This window comes from Dermochelys coriacea, chromosome 2 (assembly GCF_009764565.3).
Source record: "Dermochelys coriacea isolate rDerCor1 chromosome 2, rDerCor1.pri.v4, whole genome shotgun sequence".
NCBI lineage: Eukaryota > Metazoa > Chordata > Testudines > Dermochelyidae > Dermochelys > Dermochelys coriacea.
In genome coordinates this window covers 182,485,512-182,498,615 of record NC_050069.1, presented here as the reverse complement: position 1 = coordinate 182,498,615, position 13,104 = coordinate 182,485,512, and the positions used below count along the sequence as shown (strand labels likewise).

The 13,104-nt window shown below is 36.3% G+C and overlaps 1 protein-coding gene across 17 annotated transcripts in view; it reads left to right on the top strand.

The window, feature by feature from the left end:
• Positions 1–13,104, top strand: part of BBS9 (Bardet-Biedl syndrome 9) — a 461,967-nt gene that overhangs the window by 235,666 nt on the left and 213,197 nt on the right. For all 17 annotated transcript variants that reach the window (XM_038389485.2, XM_038389486.2, XM_043508761.1 and 14 more), the window contains one exon: positions 6,501–6,683. In XM_038389485.2, the coding sequence (XP_038245413.1) occupies positions 6,501–6,683 (183 nt within the window). The remainder of the gene's footprint in view (positions 1–6,500; positions 6,684–13,104) is intronic.

Below are 13,104 nucleotides of genomic sequence, written 5' to 3'. Positions count from 1 at the left end.
AACTCTCTGTTTGTGTATATGTATATATAATATAAGTACACTCAATTTTTTTTGTTCCAAAAGTGATTTTGAGTACGTACATTTAGGAGTAGGGGGGCTAGCTCTGAAAATCGGAACCTTTTAGGTGTCTTAAGTTGGGCTTAAGGTGTCTTAGTTGAAAAATTCACAAGTCATTTTTCAAAGGACTAAAGGCAGTGCTTAATTTGTAATGAAAGAGATGCCGGGGATCAGGCAATTTGTTTACTTTCATAACTGATGCAGCAAGCCTAGAGGTGCCGGGACTACAAACTGCCAAGACTAGAGGTGCCAGGGCTCAGCCTTGACAAGCCCCGGCACAAATGAAGTACTGACTAAAGGTGACATGCAGGAAAAACAAGCAGTTAACCTTTGACACATCTTCCTACGTGAATATGATATACAGAAATCATAACAAAGTCTCTTTACTTAGAAATTGCTTGGAACAAATCTTGTTGGTATTACTCATGGAGGGTGAAGTCTATGAATTTCTCAGAATATTATAAAAACACCTCTGGAGTCGAGCTTTGCCCTTGCCAACTGTGACTGTGAAATGTAATGGAAGTGTGTTAAATACATGACCTTGATGTAGAGAATATTTATTCTTGGGTGTTGTTTCTTTTTTACAATGTGCTTCCATTAATAACTTTTTTTAAAAGCAGGGTTCCGCTTTACTGTAGATTGGTTTAGTGGAACAGGGTTAGAATTTGGTCAGCCAGAAAAGAGTTCACAAAAAAGGCCATAAATGAAAAGAAAACTATGATCAACTTTTAAACAAATATTATACCAGATGCTATGCTTTTGGCCTTTGCCAGTGCCTCTTTGATCTTTGCTCTGCCAGCCATTTTCCTGTCTTCTACTGCTTTGAGTATGGAGGTTTTGTGAAACCTGTTTTTTTGGTTATCTTTTGGGTGAAGCCTTTGTGTTGCTAAGAAACAAGGGAACTATCCAGTAATGGGCCTTGTATTGGATTGATGGATTCTTTTCTAGAGGTTGTCTGATCAAATGAAAGTTCATGTACTACAGCTATATTCGTGGCGGTAAGGGACAATGGGGCTAAAGCTTGCTTGCAATCATGAAGAAATAAGGGACGTAGAAAGGCCTCTACTGTAAGTGAAGAAGAGGTTTCCTTGCTTTGTTACTTTATGTATGTTTATACAGAAGGTAAAGAAGATCTTATCTGAAACAATGAGCAGATGGAAAAATTGATAAACTAGAAGGTAGTTTAGAAATTAGAGAGAAATCACAGTGGAATCTAGGGAGACTGTAGAATTTCAGTTTGCAAAGACAAAGATTCTCATTTTTCCCTCATTGTAAAATGGTTATTAGAAATAACGTCCAGGTGAAGAGGAAATAGTAAAATGGGGAAATTACTTTGAGATTTTGGAAAAAGTTCTAAGAACCTATACTTTCAGAAAGTTCCTAAGGATCTGAGTGAAGCTTCTCAGAAGAACCTTTAAAGACATTTACCTGATGTCTTAGGAATTGTTCAAAGAAATTTTCCTCTCTAAGCAAAGGTTTATTTTTTTAATCCTATACATTGAGAGTGAAACCATGTGTGGATCTGGATGAGGATTGCGTTGCAAAAATTCTGGAGACTGTCCCAGCTGCTTTCTATATTATTAAGACATCTAGTTCAGAACAGACCTCAACAAGTATTCTCCTTGTAACCTTTGCCCTATCTAATTATAGAGATTGGGTTTTAAAACTGAGATTGTCAATGTAGACATATATTATTTTATGTAATAAAATCTTTATAATCCCAGATGTTTCAGATCTTGTGAAGCTACATGTTTGCAACTCCTCATCTGTAAGCAGAAGATTTTAGACTTAAAAGCTGTTTTTTCCTTTGGTTTCTCTGTAAGTGCTGGGTGGAATAGTGTATATGTATAATACATGATGGTGTGGTATAAAGATTTCATTGGCATGTGTTTGAGGGTTGTAACACCCCGAGACCACCCTGCCTCCTTAGGAATTTAAGCCTTTCAGTAATGCAAAACCAGATTGCATATTGTGATTCTCAAAACATAATAATTTTTGGACAAAGAAGAAAACATTTTTGTGGCAGGTAGATTTTTAAAAAGCTCCTTCTTAAAACTCTTCAGAGATTTGGCATGTTAAAAGTAGTTCTAGGGAGGCGGATTCATTTATTTATTCATTGAATTCTTTTCTATTCTAGATATTTATTTAGATGTTTAAAACATAAAAAGGTGTGCATCCCTCGCTTTGGACATAACTCACAATTATATTGGAAGAGGCTGCCTCGCCTCATTGACCAAATAAAACATCAAACAATAAGACCCTTTCACTGTAAGCAATGGTAATCAAGCCGCTCCAAGATTCAACTCATCCCACTCCCCAAATCCTGGGAAGTAGATGAACCTAGTTGTCTGACTGAAAATTTTACAAATGTGGATTATTTTGAGACAAGTTTTAGAGCAAATTCCAAAGTGGAACATCCCTCATGTAGAAAGCCAAGCCAACAGGTCCTTTTCATTTCTATTGAAGGGCTCAAACTCAAGTGAATCAGCTGATGTCATTTGGGGTTGGATAGCCCAGGGTGTAATTCAGATAACCACCTTCCAGACTATTTAGGGTCTATAAGTTAAAACCAGCATCTTGATTTTTCAAACAGAAATGTACTGATGTTTGTGCTTATCCCAGAGTACTGGTCTGAAACTCCACTTAGTAAGCGGGATACTTCATTTTGCATTAGTTTTAGTTTTCAAAATGTAACTCATTACAATAGTGGTAATATTGAAGTATAGTCTTGAAGATAAAGCAGTAGATAACTGAGGCAAGATCTGTATCAGAGAGGGAAAAAATCCCACTCTCTTCATTAAGTGCAAATAAAAGAAAGTGATCTTGCCCACAGCTACTATCTGGGCATTCATGGGCAACTACTTGGGATCTAATAAGGTACTCATATTGTGCAGCGTTGCAAATGGCTGACACATTTTCTCAATTATGGGCGTTGATAGATTTGTCATCTCTTCCAACTGCTTCCTCCAACCCACCAACGTTAGTTGCATCTAATCTAGGTTAAGTCATAGCCCTCGTCCAAGCCCCAAGCTCATATAGACTCTGTGTTATTCATTACACAACATTAGCCCGGTATGATATTATAGTGGCATAGTGCTGGGTATCATAGAAAATACATCTCTGCTCCTCTTTCCTCACTTTCACTAGTCTCAAAAACAATTGAACAGGAATGGTGAAAAACCAGATCCCTTTAGTGCCCCTGTGAGAAGGTTCTTGAGGCAAAGGAACAGTTGCCTACAGTTGTCGTCTCAGAAAAATTAAAAACAGAACCACTCTGGATTAATGGGTGAAGTGGTCAGATGTGCATAACAGTGCTGCATTTATCACAGAGTGCTGGCTCTGGTCCTGGGTTTGCTTTGTACCTTTGGAATGAGAGATTCTATGTATTAAATCCTTTCTGCTTGAAGGAAATACTAGGCTTTTCTTGGTGTGCCCCAGACACCTTAGGGTTTGAGATGGAGTAACAGGAAGTGGTGGTGAATGGAAAGAGTATGACAGGATGCGAGATAGATAAACTAGTCACCTGTGTAGAGGATTATGCACAAGCATTCCTCTCTTACAGAGGCTGCAGACAGAACTTTCATTAACGTCCTGGGAACCATAGCAACTCCAAAACTGAGTAAAATTGAAATTGGAGTGAATACAGAGCAAAATGCAGTTATGAGTGATGATGGGGCAACAAGTGCAATGTGACTTAAAATTAATGTCCAGTTCTTGAGAGGCCTGCTGAGGCCTCAGAGCACGTATGTAGCTTTTGCCCCACTGTTCATCTTCAGTGACTGAGTGAGCATGTAGATTTTTTTTTTTAACCTGGACATATTGCTACTCTGGCCTTGTGCCATCTTTCTGTGGTTGGCTGGCAGTTGTGATGTGGTGACTGTACTGCATGCAAACAGTGCCATGAGATTGAGGTAAAGGAACTAGATGTGACCCTGTTCATATATATGATTAATGTCTACGATGCTGTTGCTTTCCTGTAACCAATTTTAGAGCATATTGGGGTAATTCTCACCATTTGGGATTAATTTCACTCTACTTTTTATGAGTTGAGCTTCTTTCCTTAGTGTAGCTAACTGGGTGTCTGCCTCATTACCTGGCTTTAGTTAATATAGTGTTTGGATGTCCTTGGGGTACTCCATTTTATTTGAAAACGTACACTTTAAAATATAGAACAAAAGCAACCAACACTTTTTGTTTAAAATAATTTATATTTATTGTTTCCTAAAATTCACTACATCTTCAGATCCATGTTCACCTGTAAACCCAAAGGGAACACCCCCATCTGTACTGCCAGTGTTTCACATTAAAAATAGTTTTCCTTCACCAAAGGCTCACAGCTGGTTGGATTTGTTTTCAGGCTGAAGATACATGGTATAGTATTTGTCCTTTTCACATAGTGCTGAACTTTAATAGGTTGAGCTATCCTAGCTTTCCTTTGTAAATTAATTCCGTTTCGATACTAATTATACTTTGCACTTATATAGGGCCTTTTATGAAAACACAAAGCACTTTACAAAATTAAGTCTCAGACATCCCTGTTAAGTAGGTATCGTCTCTTTGCAGATGAGTAAACATAAGAAGAAAGAGGTTAAGGGCTTGATATTGAAGAAGTGCTGTGCATTGATTTAAATGGCAGCTGCAGATGGTCTGAAAACCAACCCTTAGTAGGCAATATGTAATGTCAGTAGCTGAGATTAAAATATGTCTTGGAAGTTGTGGCTCAAAACCTACTTTTAGCCTTAGCAACCAGACAATGCTCATTTCCTTTAAATTCAATCTATGTATAGCATGGAAAATCTGTTGCTGTTGCATAAAATTGCATTGAAATGATGGGAAATTATCTTGAAGAAAGCAATAGTAAGTTGCATAGATGGAGCCCTTAGGATTCTACACCTTTGTAATCCATATTTAGAACAAATATTATTTTTCTCACATTTCTGCAAGGTAATGCCATGCATACATTTGTAGAAAATGGATAGTAGTGTCTGTAATGACAAAATACATCTAATATTAGTAAAATTCCATTGAGAAGTTTCAGGTTTTTCTCTCAGGTTCTGCTTCTAGCTTTTTCCACTGAGTACTGAAGAGGATAAAAATATCATGGCAATTTACAGGAAAAAGAGCTGATATTTAAAGCAAGCATACACTGAATTTTCTTTTCAAGGTCTGTGTAGTCCAGTATTTTACATTGGTGTTAAAAATGACATCACCCAACCAATCGCATACCAGAGCATCTACATTATTAGTAAAAAGAAAAGGAGGACTTGTGGCGCCTTAGAGACTAACAAATTTATTTGAGAATAAGCTTTCGTGAGCTACAGCTCACTTCATCGGATGCATTCAGTGGAAAATACAGTGGGGAGATTTATATACACACACACAGAGAATATGAAACAATGGGTTTTATCATACACACTGTAAGGAGAGTGATCACTGTGGCCATTTCCAGACTCCAACGAGAGACTGCTGAATTGGAATTAATTTGCAAACTGGATACAATTAACTTAGGCTTGAATAGAGACTGGGAATGGATCAGTCATTACACAAAGTAAAACTATTTCCCCATGTTATTTCTCCCCCCCACTCCACCCCCCACTGTTCCTCAGATGTTCGTGTTAACTGCTGGAAATGGTCTATCTTGCTTGTCCCCATGAAAGGTTTTCCTCCTTCCCCACCCCCCGCTGCTGGTGATGGCTCATCTTAAGTGATCACTCTCCTTACAGTATGTATGATAAAACCCATTGTTTCATGTTCTCTGTGTGTGTATATAAATCTCCCCACTGTATTTTCCACCAAATGCATCCGATGAAGTGAGCTGTAGCTCACGAAAGCTTATGCTCAAATTTTAGTCTCTAAGGTGCCACAAGTACTCCTTTTCTTTTTGCAAATACAGACTAACACGGCTGCTACTCTGAAACCTACATTATTAGTATAATGCTGAACTAGCCCGTACTATGCATACAACCCCACCTAATAAAATAAAAACATGGCAATTTTTCCATATAGAAATAACTGACATATTAAATTACAGTTTAAAAGAAATAAAATAAATGTAATACTTTTGATTGAGTTCTACAGGGATGTTAGTCAAATGGTGATTAACATCATGTGTGATATAATCCTCAATATTTACAGTTGGTTAGGGACTATTGTATTACATTAGGTGATGGGAATCAACCTGGGGAGTGCCTTATTGTTGAATATGCCTTAAACAGAATTCTCTCTACACCGACTGAATTTATTGATTAATCCCACTGCCACATGGATTTTAAATTACCTTGACAAATGATAACTTATTTAATACTGTCTGTGACTTGTGTTTATGGAAGACAAAGTTCATCGCGTCCTTCTAAAGAAAAACAACAATGTGCCAAATGTAATTTTAGTGTGGAGTGTTAAGCATGGTAAAATTATATCTAACAAAAGTGTGTGATTTTTTGCAGATAATAGCTTTAGCAGATGCGGCAGAGGAAAACCAAATCAATATGTTCCAGGCATTCACAAAGTTGAAAAGTGCCACCCAGCTGGTGATTATGCTGATTAGTCTGTGGCAGAAGCTCAGCACTGACCAAGTTGCTATTCTGGAAGCTACGTTTTTGCCATTAATGCAGGATACCCAAGAGCTGGTAAGGATTTGTGAGATTTACTGAAAATCTGGATATGTGGAAAAGTACGAACTGATCAATTAACTTGGTTTTCCCAATGTGTTCTGTAAATGGCCATTCCTTATAATGGAATGTAATATTTCCCTTCCCACTATACTGTATTGAAAAACTTTATTTAAAAGGGTTGTTTTAAGATTTGGTTGAGTCTACTTTAAATCCATTCTTCCTCATCAACTGCGGTGAAGCCTTCGATTTGTACATCTCAAGGTTTGCATTCTACCAATTAACTTTCAAGTTAACCAGTCCTTGCTTGTCAAACCAAATGGAAATATTTAATATATGTAATATAGCTGTATATACATCTATTTAAATGCTGGTGGCAATTGTGATAATAGTTTTGTAGTTTCTTGTCGTTTGAATGAGTTGTAAAAAGTCTTATCTGCGTTGTGGATTTGCTGCAGTTATAGTCGGTGTCTAGACACCAGTATAACTGCACTGGAGCAAACCCCTACTGTAAATAGGCAAAGTTGCTGTATATTATGATTTACCCTGGTTTCAAGATTGGGTAAGCACCACTTGTGCAAATAGCAGCTTTTTTAGATTGCACCAGCTACATCATTGGCTGTTACTAAGGCAAATCCCCAGCCTACACAAGGCCTTAGATTAAAATAGCACATCCTTAAAAACACATTCCATATATGAGAAAATGGCATCTTGTTTTTAAAAGACCTACTAGAAAGCATGTTTGAAAATATTGACTATATAGACCATATTGCTGGCATAGCATAGTCTATATTTCTGTTAATTTTTCCTTTCAGCCTTTGCCTGTAAACAATCTTTGTAGTAACTTCCACAGCAGTCAATTATGACATCACAGACAGGATTTAGGATTACAGTTTCATGTGGAGAATAAACAGGAGAAGGTGAACTCTTGAATATGAAAAGAATGTCATAAAGAAAGGGTTATTTGTGACAAATGGAGAAGACGACCAGATGAATTTTTAAGGAACAAAGGTTCTGTTAACGGTAATATTTAATATCTTATTAATAAAGCACAGGAAAAAGATTTCCTTTTACATCTACTACTGATTATGATAAGTGCTTTACATTTTCAAAGCCTTTCACCAGTATCTAATTATTCCTCATAGCACCTTACAGGATAGGTAAATAGCATCATTTTATAGATGAAGATACTAAAAAACATAGATGTTAAGTATCTTGTTCAAGGCTACATAGAGCCTTAAACAATTGTGTCCTGAGGCCCATTTGTGATTCACTACTCTGTGTCAGCAACTTTTGTCAGGTTTGACATACTCACTGCACCGCTCACACTGGTGATATTTAATTAAAAGGTGAAGTAATATATTGTTTGATATCTAATAATACACAGGTCATTAATGTCACTGTGAAATGTTTGTTGCAGTTCTACAGGTAAATTGTGGATATTCTCTGATATTATGTAAACAGACAAAAGTGGCAAAACCCTCGTGCAGTTTTGTAACAGGGTGAGGTGTGACTGGGTAGATTGCTGAGTCAGAGCTGCTTAACCCAGCGACACTCAGTACAGACTGGTATGCTGGCTGGCAGCGTCCTCATATGAGAACTACAGCAACAGTGCTTTTTTAAGGCGCTAAGGGTTATAGAGCAGGCAGTGACATAACACCTCACTCTCATGTTCTGGATTGTACCCCAGAATGTGACAATATTATCCTGTGCTTTATTAATAAGAAATATATATGGCATAATTTGTTTATATAATAGATATGAGTTACAGGACACAATCTTATTGAACAGTAAAATTCTCAGGTCCAGTCCATACTGTGAATATGTCATCTGTGTGCAGATCTCTATTGTATTGTGTACTTGTTTAATGTGTATAACTATCTGAGTGTTCTATGGTTGTGTGTAAACATACAGACCATGCACTAGAAAAGCACATTGCCATTAAGAAATCCATCCTACAGTTTGAAGAGAAGTTTGTCACGCATCTCTTTTTGAAATGCAGACATTATTGTACAACTCCTGTCAGAATTGAATGGGGAAATATATTTAATGAAAACAGAATGGAAAACTAAAAAAAAAAATCTAAATATCAATTTGAATATTAAATTGCATACTCTTAATTCACAATCATGTTATAATAAGCTGTGCTGATCTATTACCATGAAAACTGAATCCAGGTTTCATTACATATCCAAATTTTGGGCTGGTCAGTAGCCATTTTAGCAAGCTTAGGCTAAGTTCCAAACACACCTAGGAATACTCGTTGTTTCATCTAGAAAACAAGTGAAACTCGGTGTTTCACCTGGGTTTTACCCCAAACCTGGAAAAACAATGGTGGGCATTTGGGCTTTGGTTTTTTGACTTACTGAAACCTGAAACTCAAAGTGAAAAAGTCAAGGATGTAAATTCACATGAACTAAATCAGCAGAAGGTTCATTTGAGTCCCCTGAAAGTAAAAACTCTCTGGTTTTGCATGGCTCACTTTTATTGCTCCATTAGGGCTTATACTACTGTATTGCTTTGACACATTTTCTGGTACAACATGGGAAAATCTGTTATGTATCTTAAAATAAGAGATACCACTTTAATATATATCTCGATGTGGTTTTGATATAGTAGCTCACAATTTTCCACATTAAGATGCAAGATCTCACATATAAATGTTGTGGGGATGTGAATCCTGCAGAGAGGTTGGGATGACAAATGTAAACCTGAAATAATGGGTTGGAAATTTAAAAGAAGCCTTTACCGAACTATTGAAATACATCCCATATTGTAGTTATTATGGTACTACAAAAATCTGAATGTAAATTAAAGAGAAGTTTAGATGGGGGGAGGGAAGCTTCTGAGATATCAATGGTATTTACAGACAGAAGCTCCCAGCTAGTGTTCACGTTTCCCCACAAGCAGTTGAGTGGAATGCGGTGAAAGAAAGTACTCTAAAGAATTTTTATTTACTCTTCAAACAATTCTGCACAATGGTTTGTTGTATTTTTATTTGGGTGGAATGTGTTAGAAGATAGTTTGGATACAATATACCTCTCTAGAATATTTTCTGCTTCATGAACATTAAACTCAGAAAGTGCTTTTTTAATAAAGGGAAAATGTTTAGAACATACTGTTACTGTAAAAAAAAACAAAAACAAAAAAACAAAAACAAAACCAAAAACCTTCTTCTAACCATAACGTGAACATTATTCTCATACATGCCATTCCATTTAGAAAAGATTGCTGCTTGTCTTTTGGACCTGCCAGGCACTTCATTTACACACTTAGCATCAGAGTATTTCAGTGTTTAGAGTTCCCATTGGCAATAAATATCTTCTCAGACTAGTAAACTGTTCCTGTTGCAGACTGTATCATGGTTCACATACTCTTAACTGAAGTAAAGTCTGGTTTTGCCAACTACAAAGATATGTCAAAATAAAAAGAATAGTGCATTCTTCGAAAATAAAGTTCCTGAAAACTAAGGTTGTTCTTTTTTCTCGTGCTTTGGTAACCAAAGGGTCTTTAGGTCTCTGAAAATACCTATCTTTTCCCCTTCTCAATCCCTAAGGAGCTGTGGACAGGTCTATATTACCACATAAGTCAATCTAACTTATGTCACTCAGGGGTGTGAAAAAGCCCCCCCTGAGCAACACAAGTTTCATGCTGTCCACACGGCACTGTGTCAGCAGAAGACATTTACCTGCCGACATAGCTTATGCTTCTCTCCAAGGTGGAGTTGTTACGCAGATAGGAGAACTCTCTCCCGTCGGCATAGTGCGTCTTCACCAGATGCACTGCGCCGATGTAGCACCGTAGTGTAGACTTTCCCTGTGTCATGCCTATCATTATACTTTTAGCTAACTTTATATACTAATACTAAAACTCCATCCATCCAGCCAAGGAGGGCTAAGTGAGATTCTCCTGGATATCTTGAGTGGAAGTAGTATCTAGTTTGATACTAGTAAAGCAAAACTTTTCTCTGTGATTCCTTCTTTTATTCCATACAACTCCCGACATCTGCTTAGTCCAAGGAACATAACATCAGGATCTGAACCAAATTAAATGAGCTGGCACTAGAATGAGGCTATATGGCTATCCTTGCAAGATGCATGTTAAAAATTCAGTGTATTTGACGTGATAAATGTGCTTGTTTTATCTAACAGAAAACAGTATTGATCTTTCACCCATTGAAGCTGAAGGCAAAACCCAATAGAGGGAAATCCTGGTCCCATTGAAATCAATAGCAATTTTGACCCTGGCTTCAATAGGAGTAGGATTGAGCCCATATTTAAGATATTGTGGAAGAACGTATATGCAATTGAGTGCTTCAGTTAAAGTGGAGCTCTATGGCACACCCTGTTATACTTTAATATATATAATCTATGCTATTTTTACTCACTATTGTACAAGTTAAAATGTATTTTTTAAAAACTGTGTTTTGGGGTGGTTTTGGAGGAAAAAAATCTATGACCATAGTATTTTTATTGATGTCTTGAGGTAATAAACATTTGGTTTTTTAATAGAACTGATGAATATTTTGCAGAGCTATCTCTTTTATTATTAGCTTACTAAAGAGGAGAACAAGAATATGGATTAGAGGGGGGAAAATAAAAAAAAAAAAGCATGGGGTTATTCTTCCACTGATTTTTTTTTATTGTCTTGGTTAAACTGATCTGGAGAGAAGGAGAGATTCTAAACATGTTGAGTTTGTGATAGAGAATATGTTTACAATAGGAAATCCTTTTGGGAGGGCAGGAAATTTATCCAGGCTAATTTAAAAGGTTCAAAGGGTTCATACAGTGCAGAATAGTTGTGATATTATGGTTGTATGGCATCTGGATTGAGTGATGACTCAGATGTCTTATCACTACAGTTATTAAAAACCTCTTTGTTTATAAAATTACAAAGGAAAAAATTCTGTCACTATTAACTGCTTAATTTTATGACTGATAGAGGACCCTTATAAATGTAGTGGTCTGTGGGAACCTAATCAAAGAATAAATATTTTTATGGTTCCCATGATGTTACCAAACAATGTCATCATAGGAATTTCACTGCACAAAATCACCCATTCTCTATTATAGTCAAATTTGTGATGTTATAATTAATGTTCGCTAGGCGATGCCTTTTTGATTTTTGCTATCTTTTTTTTCTTTTACATTTGATATAGCTACCAGCTAAGTTGTTTCCACACTCAGCCTTTAATTAATCTCATATTACAGTTTTAATTTGGGGAAAGAGAAATGTTTGAAGGTAGAAATAGTTATTTTTAAAATAGTTGACTATGTTATGTAATGCTGTGAACTTGAGTTAATGATCTTACTGAGTTACAGAGAAAACATGGACACCGTATATGTTAAATATACAGAATAACATGAGGAAAACATTGTGGCAAAAGCAATTACTAAATGCCAAATAATAGTCCTATTGAAATTAATGTGAAGTGAAGTTAGAACAGGATTTGGGTGTAAGTGGGAAAGAAAGAGAATAGGATCACTAATTTGACAAGAAAGCAATCTCCTAGCATTTGTACATGATACAGGCTTTTTGTTTGTTGCATATTTTTGCATCTTTAACACAAAGAGCTCCACTTTGTGTAAGGGGATCCCTTTGTGACTGAAAGTTCTCAAGATTAAATATAAATTGTCAGTGGATTAATTTTGATATGTATAATTTTCTCAAGGCTAATAATGTTCAACATTTCTTGACTCCTTCAGCAAATGTTTGCTATTGTTATAAACTTGTGGAGAATGATTTAAACTTTTTGGACAACAATGTTCTTTGCATAACCCTTTTTTTTCACCTATTAGGAATCGCAGCTTTGCTGTTTCATTAATTAGCATATATGTAAAGTCCATACTCTTGAGTTCAGTTGAACTAGAGTAAATCTGGACCAAGTCCCAGGGATGTCTCCACCCAATTCATGTCTTCTATAACAACTTTTTAGAATGGAAGAAACAAAGCTGTCATGCATAGTGTAGTGAGATGGTCTTTTCCCTTCCCGATTTTTTTGCACCATTCAGTTTCTGTCAACTCCTCTTTAGTCCTAAATATTTTAAATTGTATTTCTTTTATCCATAGGCCTATAGAGATTACTTGTTGTAGTTTTTGCAAATATTTTTCCAGCACTCCTAAGAAATATCACTAAGCAGTGGCAGTTGGTAATGTGGGGTTAACAATTATATACCCCAGATGCTGGAATTGCTGTCAAAGCAAAGTCATTGTAGACTTTAATATCTTTCTTGGAAGTCTTTTCTTCTTCCATTGATGGCAGCTTATTCAGGGCTTTATGTAATTGTTGGCATAAAAGACACTCTAACTTGTCTCTTTTTTATTCCTTTTAATCTTTCATATTTGCAGTGTTCAGCAAGACTATGAACTGCAGTAATAAAAACACCCTGGCTCCTCCTATTAATTTTGGTCCTTTCATATATCATATTCTGTCTGTGTA